Here is a 24,659-nt window from a genome sequence, read left to right as displayed (position 1 = left end):
ATATTCAAATCCTACAGGAAAAGTAATAGGCCAGAGAATTTCCTCTAACTCATTTAAATTGAAAAATGGTACTAGACAAGGCTGTCCGCTTTCTCCTCTTCTTTATGTCATGACCATGGAGATATTGGCATCTCAGATAAGAAATAACAACAAAATAAAAGGTTATAAAGATCATGTGGAAATAACAATAAAGATGTATGCAGACGATGTACTTATTGTGCTGGAAGACCCAGTAAATTCAATCAATGAACTAATGGAGGTGATACAAAGATATAGTTGATTCTCGAATTACAAATTAAACACTTCTAAAACAACTGCACTCTCATTCTTTTTAACACCACAGATTAAAACAGGGATTATGGATAGTTTTGATTTCCTCTGGGCAATGGAGCATTTTTCTTATCTAGGGTTAAAAATGTCATCAAACCTGCAAAAATGGATAGAGATTAACTTGCTCCCCCGGATAAGGGAAATTAATATTAAGTTAAATACCTGGGCAAAAAAAGAAATATCATGGTGGGGCAAGATTAATACTATAAAATCATACTTCTTGCCTAAACGAATATTTATCTTGAGTTTAATCCGAAGCATTATGCCTTTAAGTTGGATTAACCTATTATAGTCTTCTTTTACTAGATTTATATGGTCGAAAAAAAGACCTAGGATTAGTGCTTAAATATTGTCAAAGAAATTTGAAGATGGAGGATTAGGCATTCCCTCCTTGACAAGGTTGGTTCATGCTACTCTTTTAACCCATGCAATACGAACCTTTCAGGAGTCATCTCAAGAGGAAAGCTAGTATAAATTTGAAACTAAGAGAATCAAGCATTTTAAATATATATCTTCAATTTTCTGGTTATCTAATCAAGAAATTAGAAAATTTTACTTTTGGGGGGAAAGTTTTGCTTTTAAATATATATTGAAAACGGAAACTAGACAGGGGAAAGACATTTTTTCCATCTTTTAAAATAGAATTATTAAATGATTTAATACCTTATATTAATCTACTCTCATGGTTTGGAAAAGGTATTAAAACCATTGGAAATTTAATTATTTCACGCAAAACTAGAACTTTCGGTGACCTTAAAATAACATCAGAATTTATGAATAAAGATTTTTTTGGGTTACCGTATTTGAAGATCATATGTAATGAAAAGGCTAAAATTACCTTATGAAGAAACTTTAAAATATTTTGAACAAATTATTAATGCAATAGACATTAAAAAACTATTTTCTAAAACCAATCTTTTATTATGTAAAATGGAAAAGAAATACTTCCCAACAGCAATATCGAAATGGAGTAGAGATCAGGGTATGTAAATATCGCATAAAGAGTGGTGTAATTCAATTCAGTTTTTTAAAAAAAAAATTTCATTGTTTGAATCTAAACGAGCTACACTTTAAGATCTTAAACAGATGGCATCTAGTTCCTAAAAAAGATCAATAACATATTTCCTAATCAATCCTCTGAATGTTGGAGATGTGGGGTAAAGGAGACAGATTTTTTTTACATATATGGTGGGAGTGTTCAATTATTAAAGAACTATAGCAGGATGTTAGAAGGAAAATAAACATAATTTTAAAGCGTACAATATCCCTTAGACCATATCTGATGTTCAATGTAATGTATAATTTCAAGTATAGACGTATTGAAATATAATTGAGTATGGAATTGTAAGGTAGATATGTCTAACGTTATGTATTAGTTTATGTATGTATGTTTGATTATAGATATTTGAAGAATATGTCTAACATAACGAATTGGGTACAATTGGTAAAAGCATATATTCTTGACAAATCTACATTTACATTTTTTGAACATGTATTTATATTTGTAATAAAATTATGTAATACATTTTAAAAAGTTATTCAAAGTTCTAAAACTGTTTTTAAATTAAATAAAAAGTACGTAGATAATCATATATATATATATATATATATATATATATATAAATGAAACCAAGAGGGCTGCACTATATATAAATAAAAAAAAAAAATATATATATATATATATATAAATGTAAAAACAAATTATATACCGGTTTTAATTTGTTCTAACTGTATTTGGATATTAATATACATATATATTAAATTCAAAATACATTTAGAATGACGTTATAAATACACACACACACATATTTAAATTAAACAAATATATTTATATAATATTTTTACATAATGAAGTCATTTTATTAATTACAATCTTAAGGGACCTGCCCGGCAACCCAGGCAGAAAGTCCAGAGAATTTAATTTGCTAGAACTATATTTAATTCTGTATTTTCCACGACACCATAAAACCTGTACATGGGGGGTAATGTTTTACTCAGGAGACTTCGCTGAACACAAATATTAGTGTTTAAAAACAGTAAAGCATATCACAACAATATCGTCAGTAAAATTGCAGTTTTTTGAATTTCTTACACACAAACAGCACTTACACTGACGATATAATTGTTGTGATACGTTTTACTATTTTGAAACACTAATATACGGTATGTGTTCAGCAAAGTCTCACAAGTAAAACAGTACCCCCCATGTACAGGTTTTATGGTGTTTTCAAAAGTTACAGATACAAATATAAGGCTTGAATTTCCTTTTTTTTACATTGAAATTTACCAGTTTGGTTATGCTGCCTTTGAGACCGTAGCCCAGGAATGAGAATTACCCCCATGATGGCATACCATTTGCAAAAGTAGACAACCTAAGGTATTGCAGATGGGGTATGTCTGGCCAAAATTGGCATTCAATTAATTTTTTTGCATTTTTTACACACAACAAATATGAACGCTAACTTTTTCAAATGGTATGCCATCATGGGGATAATTTTCATTCCTCAGCTACCATTTGGTCTCAAAGACAACATAACTAGTCTGGTAAATTCCAATGTGTATAAACTGAAAAATGTAATGTGATATATTTGACCCTGTTACTTTTCAAAACACCATAAAACCTGTATATTGGGGTTATTGTTTTACTCGTGAGACATCGCTGAATATGTGTACTTTATTGCAGTAACAGCTAACAGTATTGTGACATTCACAGTTAAAATGTCATGCAAAATTAATAAAATGTCTTTTTTTTTATATTTTATTCATATTAAATTATGTTTAATATACAAATATATGATGTGACATGAAAGCCCTGTTTCTCCTCAACAAACATATATATGATAAGTGTAGGTGCACACAATATGAAAGAGGTGAATTACGCCTGAACAGACATATAGCGCAAATTCAAGGTTTTGTTTACCTTTTGATTTGATCACAACTTGTACAACTGACTCCATCCTTAAGGGGTTAAAGTAAACCTGTTAACCCCATAAGGACCTTGTTTAATGTGTTTGTCTTTCCACTTAAGCACCAAAGCAATTTTTGCTCTGTGTGTGTTAAACCACAATTTCCATCTTTCTCATTTACTGCACCAACACATATCATATAGCGTTGTTTGAAAGGACATCAAGGGCTTTCATTTGATGTGATACATACATATATAAATTCTCATTTTTTTCTAAACAAAATACACAAAAATGCATCAAAAAAAGAAAAAACATTTTTCACAGGTTTGGCAATAATAATGTGTGCATAACTAGTGCAGCTTAAGAGAAGTAAATCAAAATAAATGAATTTATTTGTCCTGATTTACAGAGTATATAATATGTCTAGGAGTACATTTTGTTTTTGTAAGTACATGTCACCAAATACAAGAAGTAAAATAAAACTTCAATGTGGAGTAATTTTAGAATTTAGTATGTTTGTCATGTAAATTTGAAAATGTAATAGCCTTCACAAAAGCATATATTTACATAAAGTAGACATCGTAAGCCATTGACATAAAGGTATTTTGACACTTATTATGTAGCCATTTAACTGCCAATCTCTGCTAAACACTGTAGTACAATAATTTTTGTTTTCCTGATTTTTAAAATATACACATATAACAAGGTTATTTTTCAAAAATATCTTGTAAACCTGATGCATGCTACTACTGTACAAAACCCTGTATTGTGTCAGCTGCATCTTCTGAGAACAATACTCCAATGAATGACTTTGCTCCTATCCTGTGAAGCTACAGCGCCATATAAGAGACCTGATCATGTTTTTACAGGGTTTTTTTTGATAGATTTGATTGGCCAATGTCTCATTTTGGGGCGTTATAGCAGTTTGTTAAAATTACCACACAAAGGCCCACTACTTGTGAAAGTAGACACTCCAGGGTATCGCATATGGTGCATAGTGTGCTTCAGCATTCTGCCATTTTTTGGCAAAGTTTGTGATGATTTTTTTTTTGGGGGGGGGGATTTTTTACATACTCATTACAATTTAATTATCCACGTCTGAAATCTGATATGTGCCACTGTGATCAAAACCCTCAATTTTGGCTTAGCAAACTATTCTGAACAAATCAATACCCTCAATGTATACCTTTGGCACTAATTTGCCAAGTTAGAATTCCATATAAGAGACCTGACGATTTCAGTTTTCACAAAAATAATTTTCATTGTTGAATTTGATGGGCCTATTCTGCTTTGTGGGGCATTGTAGCAGTTTCACAGTTCAAATCACGTCATAAATGCATGCCATTTGTGAAAGGAGACATCATGGGTATGTCATATGCTATATTTTGAGCCTTGTTATATAGTCATTTTAGCACCAATTTTTTTCAAAGTTTATAGTATTTTATTTTTGCCAGATCGGTGCGGTCACACTAAAGGAGGGAGAGGTTACTCACCTTACCTCCAGAGCCTCTCCTTCCGTGCACTTTGTCATAACACGGCTGGGTCCAGTGTTATAAAGGACGCTGGCCGCTGCATGGCGGCGCTATATAATAACACCGCCCACAATGACATCACTAGTGATGTGAACATGTGTGCAGCATCACGTTTTCGCAGTGCATGCACGTTCTGGGGTCATGGGACCCAAATCAGCCAATAGCAGGATTTACTGGGTTATTTAAACCCAAACCTGCAGTTGTTCAGTGCCCTGTCGTGGTTTCCATCCTGTTGGTTATCCGAGAGCGCATTCCTGATTCTGTTATTTGGTTTTTAATCTTGGCTTGACTTCCCGTATTTCTGGTATCCCTTACCCTTTGTTCTTTCCGTATTTGTTCCTTTCTGTATTCCTGACCTCGGCTCGTTACTGTTTATTCTATTACATTAATCCCGGCCATTCTAAGGCCCGGTAATACATTGTTACTGTTTGTATTTGTTACATGTTTTACTTAATTCTGCATGTTAGGCCACTGCTTCGTCTTGGACTTTACTGCTGTTTTGGACTTTATTGAGATGCCATTTTTTTTCAAAGTGTCACGGCTCCCGGCTCGCCGCGTCTGTGCCTGAGCGGCACGACCGTGCCAGCATGCTGAGCTTACCTGCTCAGCGGCGAGCCGGGAAACACTCATTCACGTCGCTAGGGAAAAACCAAGATGCGCCGACCATGTGGTCACGTCCATCAATGGCTCCGCCCCCAAAATTATACGAATGTGCCTGTGACGTCAAAACGTCAACGCACGCTCTGAGGTCAGAGGTCACCCTCTGACCAATCAGAGCCTAGAGAGGGATATTTAAATCCCTGATTCACCCCAGTACCTTGCCCTGTGATTCTGATATTCTGGTATTTTGACCATGGCTATTCCTTGTTATTCCGATTTCTGGTTTCCCTGACTTGGCTTGTTTAAACGGTATTTGTGTATTTCTGGCTTCCTTGACCTCGGCTTTCCCTTTGACCATTCTCTGTCTCTAACGTATTAGTCCGGCCATTCTAAGGACCGGTTTACGTTCTGTCCTTTTATCTCATTTTCATTTTCTATGTATATGTTTACATAGTTTCTGCGTGTTGGACCACACTAGCAGTCGTGACACAAAGTTTGTATTCATTTTTATATTAGCATTGTATTTTTATGCGCATTTTTAAATTTCATGTCTCCCATTGTAGATTATCTTTAACCCCTTAAGGACCAAACTTCTGGAATAAAAGGGAATCATGACGTGTCACACATGTCATGTGTCCTTAAGGGGTTAAGGACCACTATAGTCACCAGAACAGCTAATCAGTCTAATCAGTCCCTTCAGGCGTTTTGCAGTAACCACTGTTTTTTTTAGATAAAAGGCAGCGTTTACATTACAGCCTAGGGATACCTCCACTGGCCACTTCTCAGATAGCTACTAGAGGTGCTTCCTGGGGCAGCGCTGCACAGTGTGCATGGGGACGCTGAACAGTGTGACTCACATTCAGTGTCTCCAACCTCTGCATGGAGACACTAAACTTTCTGCATAGAGATGCACTGATTCAAAAAAAAAAATCTTATCCTTAAACAATATTTAAATTTTTAACCCCCACCCCCCTAAAAAACAAAAAAAACAACCACAATGTACAAATGCAACAACAAATTATAAAGATTAGAAAAAAAAGTATGTTCCATAAAGGCACCTAAACATGGCTGAGTCTGCTAGGTGTGAACAGCACAAACGTAATCTATTCAATAATAGGGTTATTGGATGATGTCAGTGATGCTGCTGCAGCTGCTTTGCTAGTGGTGGAGATAAACAGTTTGTTCTCACACAGGGATCTCATTAAATTATTGCACTGATTGTTATACTGGTGTGGAACTGTAGAGCCACTGATTCTCTGTTGAATGCTCTGAAAGAAAAGGAAAAAGTAATCATTTGAATTAAGCCACCACTGTCCACCAAAATAGGTCTCGCTGCCACATATCTCCTGTGACCCCCCCCCCCCAACCTCCCAACATAGGTCTCCCTACCACCATAGGCGTGCGCAGCCTATTGTATAAGGGTGTGCACCCTAAAGCACAAACACACACGCTGCGTATGTATGTATGTATGTATATATATATATATATATATATACACATACATACACACACACACATATACTGCTGTGTGTGTGTGTGAGGGTGCTGTGTGTGAAGGAGGTGTGTGTGCGGGCGCTGTGTGTGAGGGTGGTGTGTGTGTGGGTGCTGTGTGTGTGCAGGCGCTGTGTGTGTGTGAGGGTGCTGTGTGTGTGAGGGTGCTGTGTGTGTGAGGGTGCTGTGTGTGAGGGCGCTGTGTGTGAGGGCGCTGTGTGTGTGTAAGGGTGATGTATGTGTGTGTAAGGGTGCTGTATGTGTGTGTGAGGGGGCTGTGTGTGTGTAATGGTGCTGTGTGTGTGTGTAACGGCGCTGTGTGTGTGTGTGTAAGGGTGCTGTATGTGTGTGGGTGATGTTAGTGTGTGTGTGTATGTGTGTGTATGTGTAAGGGTGCTGTGTGTGTAAGGGTGCTGTTAGTGTGAGGTTAGTGTGTGTGTTTGAAAGGGTGATGTATGTGTGTGCGTGTGCTGTTTGTGTGTAAAGTGTGGGCCGTTCAGTTAATATCCCCCCCTCCCTTCTTACCTTATGTAGGGTGGGGGGGACCCTGCTGCTGCCATCCCTGGTGGTCCAGTGGAGAGTGAACTCTAGCCCCACAGGGGGCTAGAGTTCACTCTTTCGAGATCTGAGCGTTGCCGCGGTTGCTAACAAGAGCTCCCCGGGTCCTCTCCTGCCTCCCTCCCTGCCTGTGGTTAGGTGAGGGAGGTCTTTGATCTCTCTCCCCAGCCCACGGAGGGAGGCACATAGTGCGTGCCGCGGGGATTAGGGTGTGCCCAGGCACACCCGGCACACCCCGTGCGCACGCCTATGCCTGCCACATACCTCCTGTCAAAATAAATAACGGTTCAGACACTCTGGCATAACAAAAATAGCAGCTTTATTGTGACAAAAGGAGCAACGTTTCGGCCCTACTGGGTTATTATCAAGCGGTATCCAGTACGTCCCAAATACCTCCTACCAGCCACCCCCTGCCCCAGCATAGGTATCCCTGCCATATACCACCTGTCAGACACCCCTTGCCCCAACATTTATATCTCTGCCCACCAGCAAAGGTCTCCCTGCCATATACCTCCTGTCAGTCACCCCCTACCCACCAACATAGGTCTCCCTGCCATATACCTCCTGTCAGTCACCCCCTGCCACACCACATACCTCCTGCCATATCATACCACCTGCCAAGCATAGGTCTCTCTGCCACATACCCCGTCAGAAATCCCCTGCCTTCCAACATTCTCCCCATTCACCCCAGACACCATCCTGCATAATGTCCACAAATATATCCATCCCCTGCCCACCAAGATACCTACTACAAAACCTGTCCCCCACCACCCACTGTCACCGTGCCCGTCAGTCCGGCCGTAACATTCCATCGCGAACAGAGAAAACTTTTGAAAACTGTAACTATATCCAGTAACGTTGTACAAAGAACTCTTCTCCGGGAATGACGTCAGAGCAAAATTCCCAACGTTCTTTTTTTACCTGGAGCGATCCTACTATTGCTCTTAACCCACCGCGAGCCATCCAGCCAGCCGCCCAGCGCCTGCAAACTCTGCTTGCTAAACTGGAAGCTCCATGTGCCATGCTGATGACGTGCCAGTCATGTGACGTGCTGATGTCACCGAGACGTAACAGCCCCGTTCTCTGCATGGGAACTAGACAGCCCCGTGCTCAGTCTGCCTGTCACTCAGCCGCTGCTTCCAATGCAACTCCTGGCCGGGCTGCTCCGTGTCTGACTGTCAGCGCAGACACTCACCAGGACCAGACAGCTCCTTCACAGCCGCGCACAGCGCACCATTGCCGGACACACACAGTGTGAGTGCGGCGTCTCACAGCTCCCCTGCAACAACAGGAAAAAAAATACCACACAAAATATAGAACCAGAGCAGCCAGACCTGGAACCCGGAGCGAGGAGAGGAAATGTAAGGAGCCGGAGTGGGAGCTGGGGAGAGGACAAGACTGAGTGAAGGGGGGGGAAGAAGATTAAAAGGAAAAGTTTGCAGCTTGACAGTGCAGCTGTGCACAGCCTCGGGGGAGCCCATTGAGGTCACTTGGCCCTCCCTGGTCTGGCTCTGCATTGGGATGCCAGACACCCTGATCTCCCCTGTCTGGGGCTGCTTTTTTTGGAGGGCGAGGGTGTGACTGGACACGTTAGTGAAGCTGTCATTATTTGGGTCATCGACCGAACCCATACATTTCCGGATTTGGATTCAGTTTGGGATAGCCTATATTTATAAATATATATTATTGATTATTTAAAAAAAAAAAATATATATATATATATATATTTTTTTTTTTTGGTTTGAAGAAGCAAGTAGATATAGGCTTCCCATTGGCACTGCCATCCAAGAGGAAGGAGTCTGAAGCCTGCCTACCCTCTTGCTAGTCAACCATCATGTCATAGGAAAGGTGAGTGAGTCCTTTGCACTCGGGATGTAGGGGTTAAAACTCGTTTCCGCCTGGAATTGCAATAGTGCAAAGTCCATGTTGTGTAGGGAGGGGATTGTGGTGGCGGTATTATTTTTGGTTAAATGGCCAGCAGGTATCATCACAGCTTCACCAGAGGGGTTTTGGAACACGAAAGTGTCCAAATGGTTTTGGTTTAAAAAAGGGGGGCATTATTTGACCACTTGAATGCCAATCAACTTCTTCCATTTTAGCGAATGAATGGTTACTGGAAAAGTCTGCAAAAAAGGTGCCCACAGTCTGGGGGCATTAAACAGACACCCAGCAATGAGGGGGTTAAGAGCCACACATGTGACTCACTCGTGTAGGTGCTCTTGCATGTCACTCTTCACAGGCACTTGTCACCTGTCAATCTAATGATTTCATCTTAAAGGGAGGGAGTTGATTTTAATTGCCTTTATGGAGGAGTAATCTTAATTATCTTTATAAGAGATTATCATCTAATTTTATTTGTGTGTGAAAAAATATAATTTAATACCAGTGCTTGGATTGGGAGAACTGTTATCCAGTAGCATTCGTCTGTATTGGAGGAATATGTTCCCTAAACCAATTGATTTTCTTTGGACTTGCCACCCAATGCAAATAATAATTTTAGGGGGAGCTGTCTCTAAATGACATGGATCATTTTTAGGGGAGCTGTCACTAAATGCCATGGATCATTTTTAGAGATGCTGTCACTGAATGCCATTGTAATAGTAGATATGTTATCTGATGTCTTTATTTTGTTTTGTGGAGATGACAACTAATGCCACTGATCTTATTGGGGTGCTGTCACCTACTGCCATTAATTGCATTTTGCAGCTCTTATGTTATGTCATTATACTGTTTTTGGAAAGCTGCAATTGTGCCATTGTTTTTATTTCAAGCGGAATTACAAATATCATGCTTGTTTTATTTTCTGGTCTAATTGCTAAGCACAGAGGATATCAACATGACCTTTGCCCTAGGCCACAGTAATGCCATGACATTTAGAAATAGTATCTCTAGTTTATGAACACCCTAGATCTTGGGAACTTTAATTACAAGAGGGTATGCCAGCCAGCATATACCCAAGCACAACTAGTTATTCCTTTTACAGAAATTGGTTGATTTTCCTGAGTCTCAGCTTTAAATGGTGGTGGCTCTGTTAACACTCCATGCAATTATCCATGTAATTAAAAACGATTAACATATAAGATGCTGGACTAATATAATATAGGTATTTTAATTACATTTTCACGGTGACATTGATTATGGGGTTTTTGTTTTTTAGTCAGATGGTCAGAATTTTATTTTTCAATGTATGCTTTGTTTTAACTCTGTATAACAATGACTGGCATAGTTCTGCAGTTTAATTACTTAGGTAGAGCATAAGCAAGGTGTGTACTTTTACCCCAACCCTCCCCAAAATAACAAAAAAATGTATTGCAAAATCATCTGGAACAAAATGCTCCTTCCCTTGTCCAGCCTGTGTGTATATGTGGAGTTTTGAAATAGTGTATTGAACTTCAATTCTATTAACTTTTTTTTCAATGAACAGTCACTGCCCTGCATTACAGTATCAATAAATAAATTAGATATGTGCATTTTTAACTAGTGTTATGTATATGATTGATGGGTGAATATGTAGAAAACATGTTTCGATGCCACGGATAGATCGTTTAGCCCACTTGGCCTCTTTCCATTTTCGTTATAATCAAAAAAAATGCACTACAGAATACAAAAATAAGACACCAGTGTTCTTCTCGGGGTGTATGTATGTGTATATATATATATATATATATATATATATATATATATACATGGTATATAATACTGATACAGATTAAAGGTAATTATGGCAAAGATATTGCCAGACAAGAAAAAAGCAATTTCCTAATGTTTTAACTCACTTGAATCTTTCACTGGTGGAAATTTCCAGTCTGTATATGCGTGTGTGTCATGCATTATTGCAAACAAGAAAAAAAAAGTGGGTTTGAACTTGATACAGAATGCTGCTTTGCCAGCTAATACTGAATACAACACATAGGGCACTTGGTTGTATGCCAAATAGCTGCAGGCCTATCTGTGGCAAACCTTGGTGCAGGTGGAGCTTACAACAGTCTCTTAGAGACTACCAGTGTTTCCATTTAAGTCATTGTGTGTCTTTTTTTTTTTTGTTGAGACAACGTTGCAAAACATTGTCCTTTTTTTAAATTAATATTTAAGTACTTTGCATTGACAGAAGATAAGCACTGTACAATACATGTGGTTTACAGTTAGGCATAATTATTTTATGAAGTTTTATAAGAATTTCATTTGTTTGTTGGGTTTTTTTTTTTTTTTTTTGTATTTTCACAGCCTTCTCTTAAGCATAGGAAATAGCTGACCTATGCTACACAGCTTAGTCCAACAAAAGTAAATTTTTTGTTTGTTTTTTGTGTACCTTTTTGTGTTGTGAAGTATGGCCATCTTAAGCTGGGTAAAGGGTCACTTCATTACTCATTTTTGGTAACCAGAAATCAGTGTGGAATAGAATACAAAGCAATGTTTATGCTCAATAAGTAAAACAAAAGATTTTGAGTTGTCATTTTCTTATTTTTTTTTTTATTAGTTATATTTAAAACCGATATTTATAAATTCTTAAGAATGCATGAGTTGTGCACAGGAAAAAAATATGAAGTTGCTAGATTGATTTCTTTTCAAATCGCACACAGTTTTAGATAATGTAAGGGAGTTGTAATGTATAGCTTTATGTGTATATATAGTATGCACACACTTATTTTCAGGTGATTTAATGATATGATTAAATGGCAGCCTGATGGCCAAATCACCCAGATTTTGTTTTCTTTTTACGTGGTGTGTATTTAGCTGTGCAGCTCATTAAAAGTGAGTGCAGCACATGTAGTACTGTCAGATCTGAAACTGTTTGCACAAATGCACGTGTATTTCCTATAATTGTTCCCTAGCATGACATCCCGCCCATCTGACTACAAGAACCCTTGCATGCGTTTTGGTTAAAAGACATACGCACACTGTCAAAGAGCATTGAAAGGGTTACCCTCTGTGTCGCAGTAACTTAATATCAGTCGTGACACCCTCCTCCAAACTGACAGGTCAATTTAGCCAGTAAGGTTGCTGGAAGCCTGGAAGGAGTGTCATGAAGAGAACTGGGGCAGGGACCTCCTAATACTCACCATGTGACAATATAAGTTAACTAATTCTGTGCTGTAAGAGTCTACATTACACTACCCAACACTGAGAGACAATGTTTGGTGACCCTAAGTTAGTAATTGTAAATCAAGTGCTTATGCCCCTAGGTGACAAAGAACCAAGCAGTATGCTTTGAGACACCAGTTTAATGTCATGTATGTTACTGTAGGAGTTAAGTCGCTTGCACACTCCTCTTTTCCTCCCCCTTCCTAGCCCTGCTGCTGCCACCAACGGACATAGACAGACAAACCAATGCCAAGCCCGCTGCTGTTTGCAAACTAATTCTAATCTTTTCCACCGGTGTACCTGCTGCACCTGGAGGACATAGAACGGTTAAAGGAGGGAGGAGGGGAGAATAGAGGATGAATGCTAAGTATGATCCGATGAAGGTATAGAACAGGTGCAGATGACAGACCTTGCAAGTGAGTTAATGCGGCCATCTATCCAAGGCTGTAGTTTGCTATTAGTCTGGACTGTTAAAACATCATGCTATAGCTTTAAACCAATGAAGGCAATGAATTGTAAGCTCACGGGCTATGTAGCAAAGTACTCTGCATAAAAGATCTTCATGGGCTAGATCTCTGCTCAAGGGAATATATATTAAGATATGTGTGTGGTTCCTGGGAGCAAGGCAGTCCGAGATCTTCGATTTTGTAGAGATACTTGTGTCCCAAATGAAATACACATTTAGTAGATTTTCTTGCTTTATTTTTTTTATTACCAAAATTTCCACATTCAGCAAATTTGCATCCAAAAAGAAATGCAATCATATTTGTCTGTATTGAAAGCAAACCCTATTCTAGACACCTCTTTCCATTTTCCCCCAGTATACATATTCATTTATTTCACTCTGCCAAAGGTAATTAATGTTGTTGCCTGCTAACTATATGTTCCTCCGTTTCTTATCAGTTCTGTGCTCACTGCTTACATGTGCTAACGCCTGTTAGTAAGGCAGTAATGTTAGCTTGCAAGAAATGTGCTGCACGAAGGTTAAGTGAATGTTGGCTATCTGATGTCTGAAAGAACTATTGCTAAAACTGGAGACAGGGACTGAACAAAATTAATTTTCATTGGTACTTCGTTTGATTAGGTAAAGAACACCCAAAAGTTTAATTCCAGTTTTAATTATAGTGCTTCATTATTAATGCCCTAATGTGTGTCATACACTTGTTCAGGTGGCAAGTGAAGTCTAATCCAGCTTTATACCAGTCCAAGTAGGCTGTATCCACTGTGTAACCATATGTAAACAGTCCAATTTCAAATATTGTTTTATTCACTCTAATCTACTGAAATAAAAACACACAGTGTGTGGAGTGCGTAATGTTGAGCAACCTTCTTCCTACCATTTAGGCTCAAATGGCAGTGTGAAAGTGGATAATGCTAGTCATTCACCAGCAGGCATACATGGTTGCCAACAATGACAACCAAGTTCTGGCTAATGGAGAAGTATCTACTGTATTCTAAATTTGCCTATAGAATCACAGTACTTCTCTCAAGGCATATAGGCACTGCATTATGTCAGATAGGCATAATAGTATACCAGTTCATCAGCAAAGCCTTCACCAGAGGCCATGCAATGCATAATTAAAATTAAGTAATTTGTTCATTATTTATTTAACCCTGTATTTTTGCAAGACTTTGTCACGCTGGAGCCATTGCAGGAGTGGTACCTTAGGTATGTATCAAATGTTATTCCTAGAAATGAATCAGTAAACTGGACAGGGGTGTGTGTTTCCCATCAAATTAAGGTCATGCAATTTGTAAGCATTGTGGAGCAGCAGGTGTAGTTAGTCGTACTGTTGCAAAAACATTTAGACTTTAACACAATCAGTGGCTCACTCTGGCACTCACAGGCTCTAAATAAGTGCAGTTAATAATAGCCTATAAGGGCCTAGCACCCAATAGGTCATCTGAATACTGGTTCTAATGTTAAGCTGGCAAAGGTACTGGTTTAAATCAATACTTCTACACCTCTAGGTCAGGAACCAGAATTGGATCCCCATGCTATTTTAGTGGATTCCCAATGGCTTCATCAATAACAAAATATGTGTGTGTGTGTGTGTGTGTATGTGTGTGTGTATATGTATATATATATATATATATATATATATATATATATATATATATATATATATATATATATATAATATATATGTGAAATCACTTTGTTTATGTAGCCCTAGGCACACCTTCCTATCATGTGACTTGCACAGCCTTCCTAAACACTTCCTGTAAAGAGTCATCTAATTATTGTACTTCCTTAATTGCAAATTCTGTTTAATTTAGAATTTCTTATTGCCTGCTCTGCTAACATGCTAGACCCTGCAGGGGCCTCCTGTATGTAATTAAAGTTTGGTTTACAAAGCAGGCAAAAAAACGTTTAAAGTGAGTTACATCGGATTTAAAAATGAAACCATTTTCTTTTCATGCAGACTGTGTCAGTCACATCCAGGGGAGTGTGGCTATGGCTGCATTGACAGAAACAAAAGTGACTTAACTCCTAAATGGCAGAGAATTGAGCAGTGATCTATACACTAAAACTGTCATGATTTATACACAAAATCAGCTTCATTAAGCAAAAGTTGATTTGGTGACTTTAGTATCCCTTTAAGGTGAGCCAAGACTAGGGAACTCCTAGCACCATAACTTCATTTCAATTAAGTTGTTATAGTGCCCGGAATGTTCCTTTCAGAATGGCTCACTGAGGGAATATTACAGCGATTTGTCATCGAGCTATTGCCATGTAAGTTTCATGGCATGTGGATGAGCCTGTACATGTACATGGTACGTGTGTAAGCAGTCCTGAGAGAAAGTGGGCAGGCAGATTAAGAATAAATTTTTACCTATTATTTATGGCATTTTATTATGTTGTGCAATGAGAAACATAGAATGTGACGCCATATAAGAACCATTCGGCCTATCTAGTTTGCCCAATTTTCTAAATAATCTCATTAGTCCCGGGGCTTATTTTATAGCTAAGATAGCCTTTTGCCTATGATTTGCATGCTTAAACTCCTTCACTGTGTTAACCTTTACCACTTTAGCTGGAAGGCTGTTCCATGTATCCACTACCCTCTCAGTTAAGTAATACTTCCTGATATTTATTTTTAAACCTTTGCCCCTCTAATTTAAGACTATGTCCTCGTTGTGGTAGTTTTTCTTCTTCTAAATATTAGGGATCGACCGATATTGATTTTTTAGAGCCGATACCGATACCGATAATCTGTGAACTTTCAGGCCGATAGCCGATAGCTTGCCGATATTTTGTACATTTACCATTTTGAAAAAATAAACTAATTCGAAAGGTAAATGCACAAAATATACATGCCACATGTAGTGGATGAAGTGTGTTTAGACAGGGGAGCTGTGTGTGTTTGTGCAGTGTGTGTGTAGTGGATGCAGAGTGTGTGTTTGTGTAGTGTGTGTATATATAATGAATGCAGAGTGTTTGTGTAGTGTGTATATATAATGAATGCAGAGTGTGTGTTTGTGTTGTGTGTGTATAGTGAATGCAGTGTGTGTGTTTGTGTAGTGTGTATATATAATGAATGCAGAGTGTGTGTTTGTGTCATGTGTATTTAATGCAGTGTGTGTGTTTGTGTAGTGTATATAAGGCTGTGTGTTTGTGTGTGTATGTAATGCAGTGTGTGTGTGTGTTTGTGTAGTTTGTGTGTATGTAATGTAGTGTGTATGTAATCCAGTGTGTGTTTGTGTAGTGTGTGTGTGTATGTAATGCAGTGTTTGTGTAGTGCGTGTGTGTGTATAATGCAGTGTGTGTGTTTGTGTAGTGTGTGTATGTAATGCAGTGTTTGTGTAGTGATGTAATTTGTGTAGAATGGGGGGCATTTTTTTATTTTAATTATTTTTTTAAAAAATATTTAAATTTTTTTTTTTGTTTAATCCCCCCTCCCTGCTTTTTACCTGGGAGGGGGGATATACTATTCCTGGTGGTCCGGTGGCTTGTTAAGTACTGCGGGCGGCCAGCAGCAAGCGCTTACTTACCTTGCAAGCAGCTCCTCCAGCTCCCTGTGTAAATCTTGCGGCTCTTAGTGCAGCGCGGAGCGTTGCCATGGTAAGTCTCGCGAGATTTACACAGGGAGCTGGAGGAGCTGCTTGCAAGGTAAGTAAGCGCTTGCTGCTGGCCCCCCACAGGACCGCCGGACTTGTAATGAGCCCGGCGGTCCTGTTATATATTATCGGCAATATCGGTATCTGAATTGGCCAATACCGATATTGCTGAAAATACCAAATATCGGCCGATAATATCGGCCAGACCGATAATCGGTCGATCCCTATTAAATATAGTCTCCTCCTTTACTGTGTTGATTCCCTTTATTGCTTTTAAAATAGTTTTACATCTATAAGTGAAGCGTTAAGTGAAATGCTTATTTTGGATATATTTTTTTAAATGCCTGTTATGCCAATAATAGCTTTTCATGTCCGTAGTCAAATTATGTCCACGTAAGATTTGCAATGCATTGTATAGGATAATAGTTCTTAGTTTGCTTGTTGGCATGGTGTCCTATAAAAGGCATGTCTCTGCTTTTGTTATCTATGCCAAATAGGAAGTATATTAAATAGCAATGGGGGAACCTGTATGCCACAACCATGCTACAGAGTTCACCAATAAATATTTGTTCAGCTTTACCAGTCACCATTTGCTTCCACCAGACTTAAATTATGATGTGACTCAAATAAAGGGATAATGACAATATGAAAAGGAACATTTATAGCATTGGGTTTACAATGCAGATTTGTTTAAGTCCCCCCTCATTTCCATTAAAAACCTACAAGGTTTTTACTTCCCTTCACAACAACGCCAAGAGGTGCGCTCCTTCTTCCATGCCAAATCCAGTGCTCCTTTTAGCAAAGCATTGGAAACTGATACAAATGCGCAGTGAGCATCCTAATCTTTCTCATAGGAGAGAATTGAATAAAATGCTTTCATATGAACTGCAAGCTGATGTGACAGAATTATTGATTATTAGGCAGTGAAAAAGCCCACCAAATAGGCTATTTTCACTATAATTTTACAATTTTTTTTTTTTTTTACTGAATTATGGGGATATGGTGACAAGACAATTGATTTTTCAAAAAGCAGACCATACAAACCTTTTATAAATTTTGTAGAAAGATACGTTCAGTTTCCCATAGGACAAACATGGTGGCGCCTTATGTAAAGCATGGTTGTGGCAGGATCACGCTATAGGGTTGCTTCCCTTCACTACAGGGAAAAAATAATAGCACTAAAAATCACAAAATCTTTTGCCAGACAGCTGGAACTAGAGATGTAATTCACCTTTAAAATGATAATGTTTAAAGCACACTGCCAAGTAAACCAATGAATAGTTTTAAGGAAAACGCTAACCGGGTTGTTAACTAAATTGAGAATTCATAGTGAATTAAAAGTGAATTTCAAATTTAAAGGCACACTATAGGCACCCAGACCACTTCAGCTTATTGAAGTGGTCTGGGAGCAGTTTCCCAGTCTGTTAGTCCCAGTCAATTAGACAGCCCCTAGAGGCACTTACTGCTTGATAACCCACTTTAGGTTGCCTTACTGACTCTAGATGTCCTCACTCTCTGCATGAGGACATCCAGCCTCCGTAAAATTCTATTGAAGCAAAGGTTTCCAATGGAAAGGGCATTATCTGTTCGATGACAGCATTGAAAGCTGAGCTCCGACTCAATGCCGAGGGACATCAACAATTTACCAATACTTATAAACTCGCTTTTAAAGAAATCTCTGGCTTTGGTCATAAAAGAGATTATGATTATGATAAAAGATAGTTTGTAACATTATATCACAAAGTTCAACTGTTCTCCTCCTAATTGATGAGAAAACTGTTAATCCGTATTCAGTAAATGTTCTATATATCTTTCCTAGGTATGGAGACCAAAGGATACAGCAGCTTCCAGGAAGGTCTAGAGATGGAGAAACGATGGGGTCAGGTCCCTCAGCCTATGGAATACTCATCCTCTTCTTCCCGGCAGCAGACTCCCGAAAGCCCTTTCATGGGAATTGTAAACGTGAGCTGTGTATCAGGTGCTTTTCAACATAATGTTGAGGAAGGAGACAGTAAAGAGAAACAAGGTCTTCTACCTTGCCTTCAGCAAGATCTTAATCAGTCTAGTGTATTATCACAGGAGTTTAAACCTGAACTGGAATCAAAAGAACTCTCTGCCACAGTTGCTGAGTCTATGGGATTGTATATGGATTCTGTGCGTGATGCAGATTATACTTATGAGCAGCAGAACCAGCAAGGAACTATTGGAAATATGTATCCAAATGTTGAAGACCTTGTAAAATTTTATAAGCAGAATACTCGTGGCACTTTTCCAGTAGACTGTCAGAATCAGCCAGTCATGCCAACTCTTGAATCTGAGATTTCCATGAATGGCAAGTTAAAGATTAATACTGTAAGAAGTCCATTATCTTCATCGACAAGCAGTCCCTCTAACATGGCACTTTCTGCTTGCAGCCCCACTGGAATAAACTGTGTATCTTCAACTACTTGTTCCACAAACTTTGTCAGTTTTGCAGCTCACAGTCCAGCTAATCAAAAAGCTCCTGTACCATGCTCACCAAATGTTGATAATAGGTGTTCTGTGTCTCATAGCCCTGCACAAACAAGCACCGCAGAGTCCCCATTGTCAAGCCCATTGAGTAGTATGAGATCTCCCATATCAAGCCCACCTAGTCATTGCAGTTTAAAGTCTCCAGTATCGAGCCCAAATAATATTACTATGAGGCCTTCAGTGTCTAGCCCTGGAAATATTAACACAAGATGCTCGCTTTCTAGTCCTTCCAATGCTAATAATAATCGGTCCACTATTTCTAGTCCTGCAGCAAGTTCCATGGGGTCCTCTATATGTAGTCCTGCTAACAACACTTTGGGATTTCCTCCTGCGGTCATAACAACGGAATGTGGACCTGCACAAGACTCTGTTATTAACACTGATGTTAAGGAGAAAGTTGTTCAGCAAATTTTGTTTCCAAAATTGGAAGCAATTGATAATGATATCTCAGACAGTGGTTCTGCTGCTTTGGTGAAGTTTATTAAACCAGATCCTGATGGGAATTATATGAATTCATGTTTTGGAGACAGTGGTAAATCTGATTCCGATTCAACTTTCTCAGTTTCAGTAAAACAAGAGCCATGTAAAAACACTTGTTCTAATTCACTTTTTAAAAGTAGCCCATCAGGAAATCATTTTCCATTTATGGATGGCTCGTACTTCTCATTTATGGATGACAAAGATTATTATTCCCTTTCTGGAATTTTAGGACCACCTGTGACCTCTTTTGTTGGTGGTTGTGAAGGTAATGGCTTCTCCAGTCAAGGCCTGTCTATGGGAATTAAGCAGGAGAATGATGATAGCAGCTTTTACCCAGAGAACAGCATGCCCTCATCAGCGATTGTTGGTGTTAACTCAGGAGGACAGTCATTTCACTACAGAATCGGAGCTCAAGGCACTATCTCTTTGTCACGTCCAGTAAATAGAGACCAGTCTTTCCAACATTTAAATTCCTTTCCACCAGTTGGCTCACTAGTCGAGAGTTGGAAAAAACATTCTGAATTGTCTCAGAGCTCTTTGTCATCTAGGAGAAATGATGGATTTCCAGGTTCAGGATACATTCCAGAAAACGTATCAAGGTGAGTAAGCAAATGGTCACATTTTAAGTACAGCAGACTGCAGATAACATTGCACTGTAATTACTACACTGTTAACCAAGAAAATCAGTCATCAAAGGTATGGGTGTGACCTACTTAAGTTAACTTTTACAAAAATTATCTTTATTTTTTTATTTTTTTTTTTCATTTATTCCCATTAGTATTCAGTTTATAAGTTTTGAGATGCTCTAGGGTTAACCTTTTATTTCTGAAGGCAAGTCATATTGACTTTCATTATTAATTCAACACTCACAGGGATGGATTTATGTGTGATGGCCGATTAGTCTGGGTATACTTGAACAATTTTGGTTTATACAGTCATCTTTTGCTGATGCCAACTATCACCATAAGATAACATAGTCACAAACTTTGAGGTGTGTTTTAATTTCTGTTGCTTTTTCTGTAGTTAAATTGTCTAAAATGCCAAATTTAAATATCTGCAAATGACATAGATTAGAGTAAATTCCACAAGTTGATTACATTGGAAATTGCAGAAAAATATTGAAACATTTATATCAAATTTTGTGGAGCTAGACCTCTTTAGACATTTTCTTTAAATATCTTATTGTGACTTATGTAATATGTTCAGTTTACATAAAATGTGCTTAATATCGCTACTCTCTGAGCCATAATCTACCTACATTGCCATATGTGGAAGTTTTCATTTTTTAATTGATCATTGATTCTACCTTTTCTTATAAATTTTGTTTCTGAATATGAGAGATGTACTCTGTACCCTTATCTCATCAAGCAGGGTTGAAAACTTATAATATTGGTGGAAATGTCCCTTTTTGTTGCAGTACTGCTGGGGTGTTGGTTGAGCCGCAAGTAATTTCTTTGTAGAACCTGAGTTTTCACCAAAGGTTCAGACAATAAGTTCTCTGTGGGACAAACCTTGAGATGTCCAGCTGAAGCATTATTAGGAGGTTTTGAAATCAGAATTGTGCTTATGTCCTTTCATTTTTGTATTATGTATTTCAAAAACAGAGTAGGGCTGCACCACAGTATAGCAGTTTAACAGTCAGATGGTGAATATATATGTATATAGTCCCAGACCGGAAAAAGTCTTATATTAGGTACTTGAGTTCAATGTGGGTCTTTAGAGCCAGAGGATGGTGGTTCTTGCACTTCTCAGATGTCTGTACATACAGAAAGGGGTGATAAGAGATGGAGAAGCTAATAGTGCAATATGTTTTACGTAGTGTGAATAAAAAAAGTCAAATAGTGGGGTTACACTCCCATTTTATAGAGCTTAAGCCAGCTCTGGTTTGTGTAGCATACAGCGGTACAATCCCCACTTATAGGATATGATGTGAGTGTTCTTGATGATGAAGGTATCAGGAACACAGAAAACAAATAAAAAGGCAACAATAGTGCTATCAATAAAATATAAATAATCAGTAAGATATAATAAAAATTATACTCACAAAGGTAGAGCAGGCTAACTGCTCTATGACAACAGCATCGGTGGTATGATCCCAACCTGTGATTCTATGGAGTAGAGAAGGTTAAGAAATAGTTGATGCCAGGTTGTTTGTAGAAGAACAAATAATAAAGGATAATGGTGCAGGTAATAAATAAAGTAACCAAAATCTATTTATCAGTTATAAAAACAATTGCATACATCCAAACGCGTTTTGCCAAAGGGCTTTATCAATGGAGTAAAAACATACAACCTGGCTTGTTTGAGTTTATATAAGCATAAAATTAATTAAGATTGGTGCCAAAATTTAATCTTCCAATCACAGATCAATATAGTTTAACATACACAAAACTTTACAGAGCTTATAAAAACATAGCATTAGAACATATTATTTTCTGAATTTTGTATGTAAAACGAGTATCAGTAAAAGTTGCCGAACCGTGTGAATGCACGTCCTCGGCGTATCATACATTGGCCGCTGGGCCTTTTGGGGGCTGCAGTGCTAATATTAAATGGAACATGAGCTATGGCCGCAATGTGTATTTGTTTGGCAATTCCGAACACGAAGAAAACCACTTGCACGGTTGAAACTAATATAGGATTGTTCGGCAAATGACGAAATGATCTAGGAATAAGGGGCGCATGTGCGGTCAGGCGGCCATACAAAAAAGACCGCATGCACAGTGGAAACTAAAAGTAAACCTCAAATTTTACTTTTTTACAAAGGAGTAATGCTGTCGGGCGACCTGAATGGGATAGAATTAAGATATAGTACTGGGGCCATGTTAAGTGGGGAATAGTTCAATAAAATACACTAAAACAATGCGTTATCAATACTGAAATAAAAAATTAGAATATATCCTTTTTGGGGAAAACTGACATGGAGGTACATAATTGTAAGAACATACAGTTTACATAATTATAAAAGCATAGATAAAGGGATACATCTGATTAATAATACAAGCATACATAAAAGAGGGATACATTGGTGGTATTATATAAAGTTGAACAGATCAAAATCTGCATTCAGGCAAATGTAAGGTTGTAGAAGCCTAAACAGCCTAACTTTTTATTCAAGCCTAGAGCGCAGACTATAACCAGAACTTCATTCATACATATTATACCTTTATAATAAAAAAAAGCAATAATGCAATATTTAATATGTACACTGAATGTTACCCATGTCCTTAAAAGGGAAATAACATTGAGGACACACCATCATTTTGTTGTATGGGCTACCTGCTGGCTTCTCTGTTATTCCAGAATTTACTTGGCTAGAGAAATAATATTTTGTTACTAGTGAAGAGGTGAGAACAGGTATGGACAATGTGTCCGTGCAATAATGCCAGTGTAGAATTTATGCTTGAATGTCTGCAAGCGTACATCTACATACAGTAAATCTTAAGCTGTAACAGACAGGAAGGTCATATAACTAATGTCTTTGCTCTGCCTCTTCAGTGCCAGCAATAAAACCATAACATTGTTATAACAGAAGAAGCAAAGTCTGGTGTTGAGTTTACCAGGCTGCTTTTACCCTACAAACTTTTATGTTAATATTTAACATACAATCGGAGATAAAACACAGGTGCACATTTTTGTTTCCATGTCCCATCACACCAGTATACTGTACTATACTGTCAATCCCTGATGGCCATAGAATGTAATGCTTAATTTATATAGAAACTATCCATGCTTACAATTTCAAAAGTTCTCCAATTCTAGGGTTTATTTTGTTCATACCTAGTTTTTAATTGAAAGATTTTTTCTGAAATGCATTGCTTATTTCAGAATATATCTATCTACACATTTTACATCAATGGTTATTTCACTACTTGTGCTAAAACTATATATAAAATTGTCCACCAGAAAACCATGGTGTAGTAACATTGTCTTTATTGGTATTGGGGACCTGGTCCAAACGGTTCCACATTAAAACCTTCCCATTCCCATCACCAACCGCACTTCTTCCTTCAGACTGCCATTACATGTCCTAGCACTCATTCCCCATCCCTTCACAAAACCCTTCAACTTCTGGTTAGTGCCCAATCCTTAAATTTACAACTATCTCCCTCTGAGTACCCTCTCAATTTTATCTTCAGACCCTATCTTCTAACTTCAATATATATTTATCTTCCTACCTTTTTCACCATCCTAGTGCTTTCTTGCTTCAATTGCAGTCCTGCTACTTTCTGTCACTCTATCTATCTATCTATCTATCTATCTATCTATCTATCTATCTACCATATATTGAAGAAACAGTCATGTGTGTGCACCCAAGTACAAAGTGATCTATAACCATGCACGTGCCTTGAATGTATGGTCATAAAAAAATTAATCTGCCCTACATGAAAATGAGTTCTGGACATCTTGCCCTTGGATCCTTTATTACAGACCGCTATGTAAGATAGTTTTGGAATTTTTTTTTAAATTTTCTTAATGTATTACCTTTTATGTTACACTATATGTGGAAGGGGAAATCTATTTTTACTGTATTATTAACTCGCCACAAGTGATTTTTTTTTTTTTAATTTTTTTTTTTTGTCGGATATGGCCTTCAATGTATATTTATTGTGATATGGATAAATTTGCCGGAGCTGGCCCTGCCCCCTATCTGCCTCTTTGACTGACATCATCAGAATTGATGATCTCAGCCAATCCAGTGCTTTCCGATAAGGAAAGCATTGGATTGACAAGACCGCCAAGAAGGTGGGGTGGGGGCTGGGCCACACGACGGCCAGGACAATCAGCATCTCCTCATAGAGATGCATTGGATCAATGCATCTCCAAGAGGAAAGTTCAGCATCCACGCTGAATGGCAGTACTGCATACTGTGCATCACTACCCCGGGAAGCACCTCTAGTGGCCGTCTGAGTAGGGGCTACTGGAGGTGTCCCTTGGCTTTAATGTAAACGCTGCATTTTTTCTGAAAAGATAGTGTTTACGACAAAAAGCCTGCAGTGACTGACTATGCTCACCAGAACCACTACATTAAACTGTAGTTGTTCTGGTGAGTATAGTGTCCCTTTAATGCCTTCTTCACTGTTAAGTGCACATTAAGTGGTTGGTG

General features: G+C 38.2%; 1 protein-coding gene across 5 annotated transcripts in view; it reads left to right on the top strand.

Annotated features, from left to right (window-relative positions):
- Window positions 1–8,367: 8,367 nt before the first annotated feature.
- Window positions 8,368–24,659, top strand: part of NR3C2 (nuclear receptor subfamily 3 group C member 2) — a 358,005-nt gene continuing 341,713 nt past the window's right edge. Inside the window, exons 1-2 of one of the 5 annotated variants that reach the window (XM_063458494.1) lie at window positions 8,368–8,778; window positions 18,381–20,151. In XM_063458494.1, coding sequence (XP_063314564.1) covers window positions 18,383–20,151 — 1,769 coding nt within the window. In that variant the 5' untranslated portion in view covers window positions 8,368–8,778; window positions 18,381–18,382. Of the gene's footprint in view, window positions 8,779–9,157; window positions 9,266–12,700; window positions 12,916–13,334; window positions 13,353–18,380; window positions 20,152–24,659 lie in introns of those variants that run through there. The other 4 variants (XM_063458493.1, XM_063458491.1, XM_063458492.1 and 1 more) reach the window with 4 other exon arrangements.

This window comes from Pelobates fuscus, chromosome 6 (assembly GCF_036172605.1).
Source record: "Pelobates fuscus isolate aPelFus1 chromosome 6, aPelFus1.pri, whole genome shotgun sequence".
In the NCBI taxonomy this organism is placed as follows: Eukaryota; Metazoa; Chordata; class Amphibia; order Anura; family Pelobatidae; genus Pelobates; species Pelobates fuscus.
Note: the sequence above shows the minus strand (reverse complement) of the source record. Positions and strands in the feature narration are given on the sequence as shown.